Below are 17,434 nucleotides of genomic sequence, written 5' to 3'. Positions count from 1 at the left end.
TTCTGCAAGATGCTGTAACGTCTCTGAAAAGTGCATTTTTCCATCAGCTCGGACAGCCAGGCCGGGGATGACTATTTTACTTATGGCCTTTGTTTATCTGGCTCCCACATTTCGAGATGTCAGATTTTTCCCTCCTTGATTTTGTATAACTCCAGACCTGGCTGTTTGCAAATATTGTCTCTTTTAACATTCCCTTTCAAATGCTCCCATCTAACACAAATTAACATATTTCATTAATGCCGCTCTCTCCTTTCTTCATCAAAGAGACCGGGATGCAGAATATTCCCTTTAAACACCATGCAAGAATGCACAGACGAGGCCGGCATCCCCTCCCTTCCCTGGAATGGCCCCATCTGTCCTCAGGAGGTGGAGGAAGTGGCAGCAGGAGTCCCAGAAGGAGACCCCTCTCCCCGAGAAAGACTGGGGTGTGTGTGAGGCCTGAACACCCTCCCTGCCACTGATGCCCCAGCTCTCTCAGTGGCAGGGTGCCAGGCTCCTGGCTGGAGCAAGATAAAGTGTTTCTTCCCCTGCCCCTCTCCCATCCCTGAGCTGGCAGGACCAGAGCCTCCTCTCCCAGGGCAGCCCCTGTGCACACAGGAAGCAGCTGCAGCAGCTCAGGAGTAATTTTAACCAATGCAGGTGGCTCAGTCCTTCAAACTTTGCAGGCACGGGCTAGAAAACTCCCCTTTTCAGAGCATGTACTGATCTGCAAAGTCACAGTAAGATCAGCCGCCAGCTTGCTGCATTGGGAGCAGAAGGCTCCATGCAAAACTCAGTTCTGTTCCACTATTACAGCAAGAAGCAGAAAAACTACCCTGGTAATTTCCAGCAGTTCGGGTCTCACCAGCAGTACCAAGTAGAGCTGGGGCCGGGGGGAGAAACAGGTTTCCCATCCCATGAACAATTTTGAGATTTTGGAAAAAAAAATCCTGTTCAGAATTGACCAAAAAAAAAATCAAAACATCAAAAATATTTGCAAACCAAACCCTCCCCTATAATTAGCTGAAATTTTGAAATGAAAAGTAATTTTGAACCAGAAAACCAGAATTTTTCACAAAAACGTCAAAATTTAATGTTTCAACAACTTCAGAACATTTTTTCCTCAGAAATTTTTTGAGTTGAAAATTTTGTTGTAACCAACCCTTTCCTGCAAAATGCCTTTTCTGACAAAAGCCATTTTGTTGAAATTTTCCCTACTAGCTCTAATTATAAGTTCTTCCTCAAGCATAGTAAACATGATCTCCTATGCTGACACACAGACTATTGTCTTCTTCCGCTGTTTTAGATTTGTACCTATGGATAACAACTCCATTGAAGCACATTTGTTTCAGTCTAGATTATACATATGTAGCAGGGGGAAATGCAATCACCTACCAGATTTATTCTTGTATTCGATATCAAAGCCAGTGATGATGCTGTTTCCATCAAATCTCTGAGTCCAGCGCAAGTTCATGCTTCGGGCTTTCACCTCACGAATCTCCAGCTCTGGAGGGTCAGGAGGCTCTTGGAGAGAAAAAGTTGAGGCCAAGTGAATAAACCATTCCCAGCAATATGAAAACCATTTCACCCCTGATGGTGACATGCTTCCTGTCCCCCACAGAGGCAGCAAGTTGGATGGTTACTTCATTTTGTTTGCCGGAGCTGACTTGCATTTTAAGGCCCAATGGATTTCAGGGCAGATCATCACAAAAGATCTTGCAGTCAGAATTTAGCTGGCAATTTTGTTGATGACGCTGAAGGCAGACCAGACCCAGCTCCCTCTCCCGTAGCTGTATCGGTTGTGCAGGCTTCACACGCATTAAGCCTGGTTTGTATGAAGTGAGCGAATATAACTCAAAGACGCATGGGGAGTAAGAAGCAGACCTCTTCGTGCAGTCTCTTTCCTGCATGTACTGCACATGATCTCGTACTTGGCACCTTCTCTGTGACATGCTTTCACAGGCCATGACTCAGGAAAGCACTTGCATATGCGTTGAACACGGGCTTAAGTTCCTCTAAATGGGACTTGAGCGCAGGATTAAATGCTTGCATGAACAGGTATGCTCTCTTCATCCCCGTGGGGTCAAAGATTTGTAGGCTATAAAGCCACAAGGGACCACAGTGATCATCTAGTCTGACCTCCTGCAAAGCACAGGCCAGAGGACTTCTGGTATTAACGCCTATTTGAACTAGAGCAGATCTTTTAGAAAAACATCTAAACTTGATTTAAAATTTTCCAGTGATGAAGAATCCACCCCAGGTGACCGAGGTTCCTCTCAGGTGTCCAATTCTGAGCGCCAGACTTTAACAAAGAGGTGGACAAACTGGAGAGAGTCCCAGAGAGAGCAACAAACATGATGAAAGGTTTAGAAAACCTGAGCTATGAGGAAAGGTTAAAAAACTGGGGATGTTTGGCCTTGAGAAAAGACAACTGAGGGGGGTACCTGAGAACAGTCTTCCAATACATTAAGGGCCGTTATAAAGAGAACAGTGATCAATTGTTCTCCATGTCCACTGAAGGCAGGACAAGGAGTAATGGGCTTAATCTGCAGCCAGGGAGATTTCAGTTAGATATTAGGAAAAAACCATCTAACTCTAAGGGGAGTTAAGCTCTGGAACAGGCTTCCAAGGCAGGTTGTGGAATCCCCGGCATTGGAGATTTTTAAGAACAGGCCAGGCAAACACTTGTCAGGGAAGATCTAGGCTTACCTGGTACTACCTTAGCACAGAGGAAGGACTAGATGGCCTCCCCCGGTCCCTTCCAGCCTCACATTTCTATGATTCTACCTCGCAGGTGGAAAACAAGTACCTTGGACAGTGAGCTGGATCAATCCTCTGTCTTCACCATAAGAATTGATCGCATGGCAGGAGAAGAAGACGGAGTCCCCCCGGTCGGCTGGTTTAAGCTGTGGATATGTAAGGGGTAAGAATGAGGTCATTTTGTTGCTGTTGTGACAGTGAGGGCGCAATATGCCTTAATGCAGGAGACGTGCTTGTTATTAGCACAGCACTGGAACTGTACAGCTGGTGAGACACACTAGACAGAAAACACACGGGCCCAATTCTCCCCTCTGTTATGCTGACAGCCGGTGGCTACCCAAAGTGCCTTCCATCCATGCCTTACAGAGCCTGCATGCTAAAGCCAGGTGTCTCTCCCCAGCCCAAACGGAGGCCAATGTCTAGATTCCTTTTCTCCCCTCTGCTTTTCTGCACCTCTCAAGAGCTGGCCAAACCCCAGCGACATCCACATGAGGCACATTTTTTAATTTACATTTTAGTGGATTCAAGTGCCGTCAGAATGAGCTTGTCAATCTCTAACAACACCCAGTGAGAGCCCGGCCCCAGGCCAGGAGAGAAGGACCTGAGCTACTTCTTCAGGTGTGATAACTGTGCCACCCAGGCTTCTGACAGCCGGCACCGAGGGGCACGCGCATGCACACACACACACAACTTCTCCTCTGGAGCCGGCTGGAAAGTTTCCATCTTTGTTTGGATGAATCAAGGGAAAAGATTAATTTCATTGGAAGTTTTCCCTTTTTTCACACATCCAATAATCAGCTTTTGAGTTTTAATTTTTTTCAGTAAAACTGAAAAAATTCTCATAAGAAATTACAACAATTTCCCCAGCTGAGGTGGAAGGTACTTTTTACAGAGCAGCCTGAGTAATGCCACGTGTGTGCAATCAAACTGCTCTCAGGCTGTTCCTGGCACAGACAGGTCGTGGGAGCAGCAAATGGAAAGAGGAGGGTGACCCCTTGTGATCAGAAATGTAACCAAACCCCGCTGGAGTGTGAAATGCACCAGCGCTCCACTCACAGACCTCAGCGCTGGCGCATCTCACCCAGAGCTCTCTCACCTTGAGCGTTGAAATGACCTCGTCACCATTATCCTTGGTGGAGATGGCATATCTCATGTTGCGGTCGGGGTCGATGACAGTGTCGCCTTTCTCCCAGCGAATGATGATTGGCCGCTCCCCTCGGGCTGTGCAATTCAGCTCCTTCATCTGGCCCTTGATCGCAATGGTCGTGTTGGGATGGGACGTGATCATGGCTGGGACTGAGAGGAGGGGAAGAAATGAGTAGTAGAGGCTTCAGAGACACGTGCTAAGGTATGAGGCAGAACAGACCTAGGGGAACTTAGAAACTGCACTGTTCTGATGCTCACAATTACAGCAACGCGATCTGGCCAAGGCTAAACTGTCTGCCTTCAAAGGAGATTTACTGCCGAGCACGAAGGTCAGCGATACCCCAGCCACCAACCATGACCCCCTGCTGCCTTCCCAAGGCTGCAGTACTCGTCCCAGGTACTCTTCATTCACACACAGCCCAGAACGTCAGAGCCATGTGCGGGGTCCCCAGGAGCTGCTGTGCCCACGAGAGGGGGGGATTACTCCCTGTTCAGTTAGCCTGGGAAGCTCTGCGGCCAGAGAGGGCTCCAAGGCTGAAATGACCCAGGAATAGGTCTGCACTCTGTCGCTGGCTTCACCATCCCTGTGTCCTGGATGGCAGCAGCTGATGTGTCTGGAGCTGCCAGCCCCATAGGAGCCAGCAATAATCAGATACCTAATGAACGTTGCTCTCCGGCTCTAGTAACCAACCAGGCATTAAAGAGGGGGCTACCAGGAAGGGCGGTCTAGTGGGCAGGGCAGTGGATGGGACTCAAGAGATCTGGGTTCACTTCCCAGCTGAGCTACAGATGTCAACATCTCATCTCTCCAGCTGTACCACGGTGAGAATACTGTCCTCCCTCCGTGGGGAGTTGTGCGGATAAAGCCCGGTCCCCACTGCAAGGCGCTCGGATACGAAAGGACCTGGCTAACTGCAGTACTCAGCTAGCTGTCCTTACTCTGCACTACGTGCCCACGAAACGTTAGAGAGAACACAGCATGTATTATGTGTGTGGCCAGATTCCAGCCATGCTCCACAGAGTGACAGGCTAGAGAATTAGGAGTTGTTAGTGAACACACACTTCTGTATTAACCGACACAGCGAGGGACTTCCGTACCCTTCACAACAAACCACCACCACCACATGGGCGCATTTAATTGTGTTTTTAAGCATATTCCAACCAGTCCAAGATTTCCCTCGTGCTGAGGATGCGCTGAGACACACAGGGGTTAATTTCCACTGCTGCACTTGGAGAATTAAAGACAATTCTGCCATCCCCAGGCACGTGGGCAGGGCGCACCCAACTCCCTGCTCAGCAGGCTCAAAGTTTACCCCACAAACAGCAGCAGTGAGGTGGCTGAATGCCGTTTATCAGCTGCAGATACTGCCAATAGGCCATGCAGTCAGAAACAGAATCGTTTTGTTGCATTATACAGCTCAGGATCATAAAATAATGAAGCAGATAAATTTTATAATGCATAGCATTACACCAGCATATACAATAAAATGTGAAAGACAAATAACTAGGTGCAAGTTATAATGAAGAGAAAGCCTCCAGTCTGAGACACACGACTATGAATTATTGACTAAGGTTTTACACTCTCAAGGATGTGAGGAGGAATATTTTTCCATCAAAAATTTGCATAATTCACTCATATAAACCTGGGCAGAATATAGAGTACGATTTTACATCAACAAGTCAGGCTTTGCATTGCAGATGCCAGAGATTTTTTTATATCCATATGGAATATTTAAATAAAATAAAAAGAAAGGCATGCACTTCCGAGCGTCTCTTTCCCAGCTAAAAGGGGCAACTCTCGACCGGCCCCACAAGAGACCAGACTGAGCCAGTAACTATGGGTTGGCTCAGCTGGCATTTCCTACAATGCATAGGTGAGCAGTAACACGGGGGTCAGCGATCACACGGGAACAGAGATGGAGCAACTGCACATTCTTTCACCAGCCTCACACAGGTTACCTGGAAAAGGTGACAGCCCCAGTATGGCCTGGCGCAGGCTGGAGTGAAACCCTTTAATGCTGGGAGGCCAACTGTCACATTTCTGTCAGTCACTGGACAACAACAATGCTTTCCAGGGGCTTGGAGATGGTACGAGTTGGCCAGGACAGGTCTTGGCTTTGGTTCCCACCCTCCTCCTTTCATTTCAGCCTGAAGAGAAGACTGGAGAAGGGGTGGAGTCTCCTTGCTCTGAGACGTGCCAGCAAAGATGGCTACTGGCATGACAGCTCGTGACGTGGTGGACCCTGGGCTGTTGGAAGCCGAGCCGACACCAACACCATATGCAACAGGCTACCAGGCAGTCAGAAGAAGGCTGTCCTGACCTAGGATTTGCACAACCCCACTCACTCCTGTTCCCATCTCCTTTTGTCTTCCTCCCTGCCCCATAGCTAACCATTGTAACGGTCCATCCTCCAGCCATCTCTGAGCCTTCTGCCCTGTGCTTCTCTCAGCCCGGATCACACCCCCACCCTGATCCAGCCATCTGTTCCACAACACTCCTCTCTGCTCCAAGTCCTACTCTGGCACATCCTCTCCCCGGTAGCTCCTAGGTCTCCCAAGCAAAGAATGGAGAACAATTTCACACAAGATCAGATTGTAAACTCCTTCCGGCAGGGACCCTGTGCTCCTAGGTCACTGCAAACCATCTAACTCACAGCCTGTGCAGTATCAATAGCTAAACAGTAAAGTCCCAGTGGAGGAATAGGAGCTAACAATTCAGAGGCATGCTGGAAAGAAAATGCCGGCAAGATTTCTCTTATACCGTGGTCTCCTGAACTCCTAGTACCGCCTTCCCCTGTCCCAAAAAATAACCAAGGAGAAGGTGAAAAATAAGACTGCAGATTATAAACCAGCCTTTGTGTTCATCAAAGGTCAATGCTATAAAAGAAAACAGGGCAGCTGTGTGGCATTGTAGAGTGAAGACAAGCTTCTGAAAGAAAGGCCAGCTTTGGCCAGCAAACACCCTAAAACAGTGACGATGAGTCCCTGGCCCCAGGAAGGGCGACCTTCTGGGTCCCAGCTGGGAATCATCAGAAAAACGAACAAAGGTCCCTGCATTTCCAAGCACCTGCACCGCATTCCCCATCTGGAGATGTGAGGGGGAGCAGGCAGTGTCTCTTGAGAACTCCCAACCCAGTGGCAGAGCTAAGCTGTTGGGAGATATATCTATCTATATATATCTCTCTCCATACACTCACACACACACACAGAGTGATTCATATAGCCATGTAATATGTTATAGGTCATTGAGGCCTGCTATGAATGACGCATGCTTGACATGAATATGTGCATTGCAAGTTGGCAACCGAAGCAAGAACTTAAGGTCAAGAACTACTAGAACTATTTGTGCAAAAACAATCTTGTTATGTTCCAAGAAAAATACGAAGAATCAGCAGAAAAGGAAACACCACCAGCTGGACTGATATAAAATTGTATAAGAACTGGAGGAAATGGCACGCCTTGGATCATGGTGGCCCACCCAGGATTGTCTCTGGAATTGTGTGGGTAGAAGGCCTAGTAAACAAAGGAAAAGAACCAATGACACGACGGAATGGATTATAAATGGTTGCCTGTGATTTCTGCAAATCGGAGTTGTTTATTGATCCAGAGCCCCGTGTGGATATAGATGTGGTTTTCACCAGCTCCCTGCATCTTATGATCGGAAGGAATCTCAATTGGCCATCAGGACCATTCTGACCTCTGGTATAGTATGTTTGGGGGGGTGAATGTGGAGTGAGTAAGGTTTGTTTTGTGAGTATTTAGAGTATTATATACCAACACTGTGTCCGGTATCTGGTTGCTCCCTATCCTGTAGGGAGACCTCTATTGTGGGTCTAACAAGGGAACCCAGCCTCTGGGAGAAATGAGCTGATTGCACTAATTACTGGGAAGGGGAAGCCAGCCAGCTTCTTGGCAATAACCTGGAAAACAGGGGCCTCTCAGCCAGGCCCCTCCGGGCATCTGTACACTGCTGGGGGGGGGGGGCACTCAGTCCCTACCCTTCCTCTGGCCTGGCCTGCTTCCAGCACCTCTGAATCTTTTCCTCCTCTCGATCAGGCACAGAACTATGAATGCAAATCTGCAGGGGAGTCCAGCTTGCTGGCCTGTGTCCTTTGTATATTTAACACTTGCTGGATATTGCAATTGGCTACAGAAAGTGATGGCCATCTCAGAGAGGCTGAACAATAAAGTGGAACTGCTGGCAGGCCTCCCACTACGATAAAGCCTTCCAAATAATGAGCCTTCGAGAATACTTAGGGTCCAGTTAATAAAATGCACTCAGCCCCGCCACACTCCAGGCGCTTGTGCACCCACAGCTGGTGCCCAGGTTCCAGTCACAGCACGAGAGAATCAGGACACTGTCAATAGTAAATCAGAGTTTTGCCTCTCTAGAGCTTCTTCCATCCCGCAGGCTTTGCACACTGCCCTGCAGCCACTGCCATGGCACTCATGCGAGGGAGGGTTACCCCCATTCTACTGGGGAGGAAAAACGCATCCAGAGGGGTTCAGTGACTGGGCCTGCATCACGCTATGAGCCAAGGACAGACCTGGACTGTGAACCCCCCTCCCCCTTCTCCTGACTCTCAGCTTGGTGCCCGACTCTCCAGGCCACATTCCATTTGCAGTAAAAGTACAAGAATCCTGGCCAAGGAAATGTACTGACCAATCAGCCCCAATTGTGTGTGGTCCCTCCCACCCCATCTTCATGTGCTGTGATGGCTCCTACCTAACGTGTCCTTTCCTGCTACTAGGGTTGGCCCGACTGTAGTAAACATCATTCACCCGCCTCGCAAGCACAAACACACTGAAAACAAAACACCGCAGAGCCCCCGACACAGACCGAGCCTGCAGTTAATCTAGCTTTAGGAAAATAAATTTGGCTTTCACTAAAAAAGTCATTATTTATCCAGCGAGCGAGGAAGGCTGCACCTTCACAGTCCCCAGAGCAGTATATACCATGCAGGAAAAACAGGCTTGGGGGGGTGGGGAGGGGGTTGGATAAGCAGGAAAAAAAATGTAATGCATAAACAAACAGCACTGCCGAGTCCCGCAGTAATATATGATAATGACAATCCGCAAAGGCAACACACACTGTTATAATGGGACACAAGAGAGTTTAATGAGCTACGACTTCTCGGCTTTCTGTGGCAATGTAATTCAATTAACAGCTACAGAAACCTTTCCTCTCTGGCTGCGTGTGCTAGTGGGGTGTGGAGCAGACAAATCAGATTTGGGGGAGTGGGCATGGAGGGGCGGGGGCTGTGTCTGACAGCTGGCAAGGACATCTCTGCCTTGTGACAAGTCTTCAAAGCATCCTGTAAAAATTCCGCCTGGGGCCGCCCCCGAGGGGAGCCGTGGCCACGCAAAACTTTACACATGAATGGTGGTGCGACTCCGAAGGCGCATGGCAGACAAAATGCGGGGGAGGGGGGCAGGAGAGATGGCAAACAACTGAGGAATGGGAGGACCACTTCCCAGGGAACATGCGAGTCACCACAGGACACAGAAGCCAAGCGGGGGACACAGGAGAGAGCTCAGAGACGGGTGCAGGAGCCCTCCTCCCTGGGTCGCTGTTCCCTACCTTGGGAGGGCTCCCAGCACCCTAGTGCAGTTAACTGCTGACCATGTGGCGACTGCAGAAAGGAAAAAGGGTCACGGCAGGTGTGTCACGTGGGGGAGGGCGGATGACCCGACTAGTGACTAAAGCACAAGGCTGGGAGGGCTGCAGTCTGACATTGATGTCCTGTGTGACCTTGGGCAGGTGACTTCCCTGTCAGTGAAAGGGGGACAGCAGCACCTCCCTGCCACCTGGGCCTTGGGAACGGCACCGAGATCCTGGCATTCAAGGGGCTACAGAGGTGCAAAGCATGGTAACAAATCCGTAGCCACCTTGGGCTTCCTGTTTGTCACAATGCTGCATGCCAGGCCAGTGGGAACTTCACAGCCCCACTGGAAACAGAATTACAGAACCCGCTGCCACAGCCCTTGGGCTAAAGGAGAATCTCTTAGCAGTACAGGCCCCGTGACACACAGCTGGGCAGCTCTGATCCCATCCAATCCACAGCACAGGTGTGTGCACACACTAGTCAGTACATTCGTGTAAACGAGTCTGGTCATTGCATGGGGTGAGTTTGGATTTCTTTGGGCAGAGGGGCTCAATGTGGTGTCATAGTTCATGCTTAATTCCAGCAGGTGCTAGCCACTAGCCTCGCCCAGCTGGCTACAATGGCCACTCCCGAGTCCCGCTTGGGCCACTGCCTCCGTTGTGTCCACCCTTCCAGAAGCAGCCATTGCCCCTGGAGCCACGGTCCTCCCAGCTGCAATGGCGACAGGTGTTATGCACTGGCCATTCCAGGAGCCCCATTTCCCTCTGCTGAACGGAGTTCCTATCTCCCTCCAGGTGCTGTGGTTCACAGAGGTACGAATCCCAGCATCGGCGCCGCTACCGAGGCTCAAGTGGTACCGGGCTGTTTGGGAGCAGGTCTGGGTTCTAGCCGGCCACACCACATGTGGATGGTGTAGCTGATAAACGTACGCCTGCCAAGACGAGAAAAGATTAAGGGTGGATGAGTTCGCTGCGCCCCCTGAGCTCAATCCACCCCGAGCCAGTGCGATGGGGCAGAGGAGAGGGAGACTCTTGGATATCAAGGCAGCTTTCACCCCACAAAGCTTCCAGCCTCAGTGACTGCTCTCCTGCAGATTAGGCAGCATGAGTCTGGTAGTGAGATGAGCTGCCCCCGAAGCGCGTCTCTCCCCCAAAGAGACGCAATAGGAAAAGACATAACAGATGCACAGCGGAGCAAGGCAAAGCCAGGGCCGTCCTGAGAGAGGTTAACGGCCCAGGCGCTACCCGCTGCAGACAGGTGACCTTTAGAGAGAGGACAGAGATTCCTGTGGTTACTGGTGCTTGCGTGGGTTACCCTACGCCTCTGGGGACTGCTGTGCTGCACACAGCTCCTGGCGCATCTCTGCACAGACACACACTCCCTGGTGGCCCCATGGTTCAGTTAACGGGAAGACTCAGAAGAGCACGCGCAGAGTGAGACATACCCACCGAGCAGCCCCAGGAACAAGCTAAGTGTGCAGCTGCCTCCCGCTCCACCCAGCCACAGCCCGTCATGGCAGCGCTGGCTTTTGTGGAACGGTTTCTAACAGAACTTTGCAGCCATCAGCTGACCTGCCCAGACCTCGCTTATCACACCGACACCCTCATGGCCCAGCCAGCCTGCACCAGCTTCCCTAGCAGATGCCCCTGCAGAAAAAAGGGGTCAAGAGGCCCCAAAGGCTTGTAAACAATAGGCACCAGGCACTGAAGGATCTGACACCACTGAGCTTTCAGATTTCCCTCCACGGTGCTGCTCGTCTATGCTACATGCCCGGGGAGCAGTAAGAACATACAGCCCCGTGCACAGAGCAGAGATGGTTCTGGAACCACACACCCAAAACTTTGTGCGAGGTAGGGGTCCATGAATCCCATGAGCAGCCTCCACCTCTGGACTGGCAGCCTGGAATCAGCTCATTAGGAAGCAGCAGCCATATCCAAACCTCTGTCTGGACTCAAGAGTGTTGGTCCAGCTCTTTACAAATAACCCCAAACTTCAGGCTGTTTGCAATTCAGATCCAGATTGCACAGCCGGAGCAGAGGAGGGGAAAGGCCATGCATTTGGTTGGCAGGGGCTGGTGCAAACCTTTTCTCCACTGCCTGCCGTGGAGGCTGTTCACAGCATGCCAAATTCAGGGTGCCACGTGCCAGTGCTCCTTGCGTGCCCAGCTGCAGAGTCCTCGCCGAGTTACCACACACATTCTCCTGCCTCCTGCCTGGGGGTGGGGCAACAGGGGCCGCAGAATGCCGCAGCCCCGGAATTCTGGTCTTTACAAATCCAAAACTGGTCCTACAGAAAAGTGATCAACCAGCAAACCCGGCAGAGCCCGTCTCTGGGCAGGATGGGGGCAAAGGGGCATGGGAGAGATACACAAAGCTGCTCTGCAGCTGAGCAATTAGCCCCTTTCCCTGGGAGCAGCGGGCTCAGAGGGCAGCTCTGTTGCAAGCTTTGCTTCGCTGACATGCACTTATTGATGTTTGATTAAAAGCAGCACAGTGGATGTAAACATATCAACTTCTCAGCGCTGCCGGGTTCCCGGGAGAGCAGCGTGCTGCCCAGAGAGGGGAAAGCAGCAAAGCCAACACCACATACATTTTCCATGCTAATTTCCCAGGATTGGCGCTCCGAGGATCAAACAGGGAGCTAAAGGATTTCCCGCTGCACCAATTCTCCTTGAGCTGGCTAGGGCTAGAGCTGTGCACCCGCATCTCTCCCTGGCTCCCCTGCCCTCTCACCAGTCTGGGCCTCTCTCCAGGCTGACGGGCCCCCCAGGGAGGGAGAAAGCCAGTCTAACCACTGAAGTGCTGCACGGTTCCCGGGGGACAGGGAGCTCGCTGAGGGGAGAAAATCCATTTCAGAAACTAGACAGTTATCAGGACACGGTGTCACCTGTTCCGGCCTGGGAAATGGCTCCACGGAGGCTCCCGCCACTGAGTGGGGATTGGCCGCCTGGCAGATACTTTACATTTTAATTCAAAAGTAATGGAAATGGAGCCGCCAGCAGAACAGCTCAAACTCTGCTCAGGGAGGAGACGGGAGACTGGAGCATGGGGGGTGATGGGGGAGTCAGGACTCCTGGGTTCTCTTCCCACCTCTGGGCGGGGAGTGGGTGTAGGGATGAGAACAGGGGTGCAGAGAGCCAGGATGCCTAGGTTCTATTCCTAGCTCGGCTACTGGTCAGAGAAACAGAAAGGGAGAGTCTGGTCTCTGCCCCTGACTTGCTGCGAGACTCTGGGAGATTCAGTGGACTCTTTATACCCATTTTATGGACAGGGAAACTGACATTTATCCTATTCCCAGGGACGCAGTGAGGCTTAGTTGACTGACGCTTGCTAAGTTTGTCCTGAGTTCCTGGCCTGGGTGGATGGGCCATGGAAGGACAAAGTATTGTTAGAGGACACGTCGCTCCCCCAGCGTCTGACCCTCTCGATTCACCCCTCCCAAACAGAGTCCAGCCAAGGATTCACAGCCTCGAGGTAGCAGCCCATGGTCAGACTGTTTACACAAGATACTGTGCTAGACTGAAGCCCCCGATTACCCACAGAGCCAACCCAGCAGGCCAGGGCAAGCTTCCCCCAGGCCGCACTCTTCCGAGAGGCCGGCTCAGGGGGCCAGAGGGGAGAGGCCAGGCCCCATGACCCTCTCCATCCATCAGCCTTGCCCCTGAGGCGCCAGCTAGAGAACAAGGGGCAATGTGTGTCTCTCCTGCCTGCCGGGAACCAGACTGACACCCCACAAACTCGAGACAGATGGCAAGGGGTGACGCTGCGGCATAGCCAACCCCATGCTTCCACAAGTCATGAGCCAGGCCCCAATAGCACGAGACTGACTTAAAAATAGTGAGATTAGAAATATAATAAATTGTGGAGTTTCTTTGCCTTCCGGTGTCTGAGTCTCTAGGATGCATTTGGGTCACATTTTCAAGCTATTTGCTACAACCAGGAAGGCTAGAAATTGACTTTTTATTTTAAAGGAAAGTGGAAATTCTCCTCCCATCACAGGACTCCAGGAGCTGGGGCTTTAGGAAAACATGGACTACTGCAGGACTCGTGATAAAGATGCGAGAATTGGTGATACAATAAAAGTGACACCTCCTCCCTCACCACATACCCTAGAATTTCCCCTATTTTATTCCAAGTTCAAACCCTGCAGGGCACCTGTTCTGGATGCTCTCTGAGCTGGAGCCAGGTGGGAAACTGGCTTATGTCAGACACTGGAGCAGGACCAAATGCTGCCACTCAAGCTAATTAAATCATCGCATCTGTGCAAGGTTTGCTGCACCGTGGCTTCAGGAATTCCCCTCGCAGGGGCGCAGCCGGGGAGGGGAGGAAGGGTTCTGACATGGCTTGTGGCTGTTACCGCCTCTCAGCCTTTGCTGGGAATGGCTGGGAAGCTCCTGACAGAGGAAACCCTGGAAGCATCCACCTCTTTATGGAAGCTGGATACCGTGGCACGGAGGCTCGTCGCTGGACACACGGGGGGTCGTTACTGCCTAGAGGACAGTGCCCTGGGCACGCGCGGCAGCGGTAGTGGCATGTGGGATGGGTGTGTCCAGGGGAACAGCTCCAGGCTGGACTCACATTTCCAGAGTTAAGTGACGACACGCCGACTAATAATATTCCATGTGTCTACAGGCCCTTCCAGCCAAGAATCTCACAGCAAGTCAGTCACTTTTCCCGGGTTACGGGTCCTACAGGGACCCAGCATGCAGCTGGGGACACTGTGGTACAGCGATGAAATGGCGCCCAAGGTCACATGATGAGGCACGGCTGGGACAGGAACCCAGGAGTCCTGACTGCCAGCTCCTGGCTCTGATGGCAAGGCCACACCTGAGGGAACCGGCGGAGCACGAAGCATCATGCAGATCTCCCACCTGCCGTGGCTTCCCTAACCTCCCCTTGCAATAGGAATTGGGGGCCTGGGGCATCAGTGCCTCTGGGCCACAGGGATGGAGTCACATCGCCCGCCCCCCAGGGCCGGGGCTCAGGCTGCGGGGGGTTGCTCTCTACAGCCCGGCTCTACCAGTCTCCGAAGGAAAAGTTCAGACACGCAGCACCCCTTCCCCCTCTGCGGGTGGAACGTTAATAACCCTTCTCGTGCAAGGTCTCTTGCCCTGGTCTCGCTCTGTTAATAATTTCCTCTCTCTCTGCCTACATGGTTTTGACAAGCGGCTGAGATTCCAGCTGAGCGTCCACAGCGGCATAGGCTGCGCTGAGGTCCCTGGGGGGACAGAGGCCCGAGCATGCACTCCACTGCCTTGATTCACCCGCAAGGCTCTTTCCCTGAGGCGTCCCGCAGACTCCGTGGGCAGATGTTTCCTACCGCACCAGCTCTCTCCTTCAGAGCGGTGTGCTGCCCAGCCCAGGCTGTGCAGCGCTGCCCCCATCCGGTCTGAGCAGCCCGGGGTTCGCTCCGCTCCCAGATCGCAGGCTCAAAGCAAAATCAGCACTTCTTATGAGCTCGCCTGGCGATAGGAAGCGAACTCCCCGTTGTCTGCGGGTACATCTGCACTGCCATCAGACACCCACGGCTGGCCCATGCCCGCTGACTCGGCCTCACGGAGCTCGGGCTGGTGGAGAGGCTAGAGCCCAGTGCAAAGACCCTGTGAAGTGAGAGGGTCCCAGAGCTCAGGCTGCAGCCCGAGCTGGTATGTCTACATGGCACTGAAACAGCCTCAAAGCCTGAGCCCCAGGAGCCCGAGTCAGTGGCATAGGCCAGCTGCGGGTGTCTGATTGCAGTGCAGACACACCTCCAGCTCCATCCCCACCCCAGACCTGCATGTCGTGGCTCTGGGCCCATCGTTACATGAGCCCCCATTGTGGATTCTGGGCTGCTTGCGCCATGTATTTCAGCTTGTGGCGAGGGTGGGGGAAGCCAGCACACCTGTGCACAGGGCACTTGGTGAAGGATTGAGGCGTGAGAGAGAGTAGGGAAAGCACAGAAAGGCCATAGGGACGGCAAGGCTGGGGTGGGCTGAGTGTAACCCAGTCGAGCCAGCTGAGGACCCCTTGCCCCTTATGACTTTCCGGTGACGTACTGCACTGTAGTCGTGTCAGGGCAGGTGTGGAAAGGGCATCAAGAGGCATCTGCACAAAGGTCTCAAATCCTCTCCAGCTCACCCGCTCTCCCAGCAAAGCCCCGGACTCGCCCTGCCAACAGCCAGCCTGGCAGCAGCCACAGAGGGGCTGGAGACAGGTGAGCAGGAGGACAGCATCCAAAACGAACCACCCGCATGAGAGTCAGATGCCATCCCATGATACCAACGGCAGGCTGGACAGACCGACGGACAAGCTGTAGTACTCAAGGCACTACCACAGCTTAATGCCAGGAAAGAGCTCTTCCTTGTGGGGGAGGTGCGGGGAGGTCCCGGCACAGAAGAGTTTTTACCTTTATGTCTCTATTTGTCAGAGATGCCGGGCACCTGCTGAAACCACTGGGAGCTGCGGGTGCTCAACATCGTTGAAAAATCAGCCCCCAAGGCTGTGCCCTGTTTCTGCAAACCACTGGCTTCCTAGCATGGCACATGGCAGGGTCAGGAGTTCAGCTGATACGGTGGAACATGCATTGTAGGGTGGTTGTTTTTTAAGGTTTCCTTTGGGAACCATTTTTCTGGCAGTTACTAAAATCCCCCCCTCCCCATGTCCTCATCTCCTCCCTCCAAACCACAAGCCAGAACAGCCCCCTCCTCCCCAAACAGCATTTCCTTTTCTTGTTTTTCCCTTTTGTGTCCCTGTTTCTTGTTAACAAGACACAGACAAGAGGCTGATCCCATTTGGTGGGCAGAGATAAGATTGCTACAAAGGGAATTGTCAGCGCGCTGTGCGTTCTGCCATCCTGAGCCCAGGCCGGGGGTAAGGAAAGCAGCACCACGCTGGAGTGACAATCCAATGAAAACCACAACAAAGAATGATGCTTTAAAAAAAAAAAAAAAAGAGCTGGCTCTGTGATGTTAATTTGATTGCACCCATTTCAGCTTCTTGTCTACACTGATTAGCTGAGTTTCACCTGAAGCATGAGATTAATTCAAATTGCATGGAAGCAATCAGTTATGCTCTTGGAGTACTGACAGCGAACCTCCAAATACATCCCAGCTTGGTGCCTCTGCTGGGCCTGCTGGCAGGGAGCAGGCATGTGCCAGAGCGGAGGCACACGCTTGTGCACGCCATCTCCCAACTCCAGCGTAGGGCCTTGACAATGCCAGGTGCTGAGTGCCCTCCAGCACCCGGGGACTTTCAAAGGGAGCTGAGGGTGGTCAGCATCTCGAACGAGGAGCTCAGTACCCAGCCAGATCCACACCTAGAGCTTCCACCATGCCCCCCAGCCCCAGTGAGAAGGGGTTTCTAAGTGACTGTGTAAAGGGTGAGCCTCCCTTTTGCTGCACGCTTTCAATCCTGCCCTAGCTCACTACATGGCCTCGGCCTAGTCCCTACGGAAGCTCTGTGAACATTGCTAAACCACTACACAGCCTGGGACAGACTGGCTGCCAGGAGAGGCTCAGGCACCCAATAACTGGAGTGCAGCGCAGCGACACAGCTCACGTCAGAACCGTGCGCAGCTACAGCTTTTCACGGTCGCTCTCCTGAGCACTACCTTTAAAGGGGCAAAACATACGGGAATATTCCCATGCTGGGAATTTGTTAATAGAGACGAAAGCAGCTGTTTGGATAGTTAACTTCCCCTGCCAGCGTTTGCAAGCTGCAGGCCAGTTGCCACACCATTGCTCACATGGAGTAGTATCGTCCTCCATAAGTAGCCCCATCGCCTTCGGCCTTCCCCACGGCGGACAGGACGACTCAGAGTCAGGACATCGTAATCTGTCCTCAAGCACTGCACGAAGCCAGGGAGAAAACGGACAGATTTCTGCTCGCTGTCCAGCTAAGACAGAGTGCAGAAACATCAAAAAAGAGCATTACAGGTGAAACGCCAATCTGATTCTTAAAACTCCT

The 17,434-nt window shown here is 52.2% G+C and overlaps 1 protein-coding gene across 4 annotated transcripts in view; it reads right to left on the bottom strand.

The window, feature by feature from the left end:
- The window catches only part of DSCAML1 (DS cell adhesion molecule like 1), a 349,813-nt gene that overhangs the window by 125,692 nt on the left and 206,687 nt on the right, over positions 1-17,434 (bottom strand). For all 4 annotated transcript variants that reach the window (XM_039496725.1, XM_039496726.1, XM_039496727.1 and 1 more), the window contains 3 exons: positions 3,836-4,035; positions 2,789-2,885; positions 1,375-1,503 (listed from right to left, as the gene is read on the bottom strand). In XM_039496725.1, the coding sequence (XP_039352659.1) occupies positions 1,375-1,503; positions 2,789-2,885; positions 3,836-4,035 (426 nt within the window). The remainder of the gene's footprint in view (positions 1-1,374; positions 1,504-2,788; positions 2,886-3,835; positions 4,036-17,434) is intronic.

Source organism: Mauremys reevesii, linkage group 12, assembly GCF_016161935.1.
Source record: "Mauremys reevesii isolate NIE-2019 linkage group 12, ASM1616193v1, whole genome shotgun sequence".
Lineage (NCBI taxonomy): Eukaryota > Metazoa > Chordata > Testudines > Geoemydidae > Mauremys > Mauremys reevesii.
The sequence above is the reverse complement of the archived record's forward strand: the minus strand, read 5'-3'. Positions and strand labels throughout refer to the sequence as shown.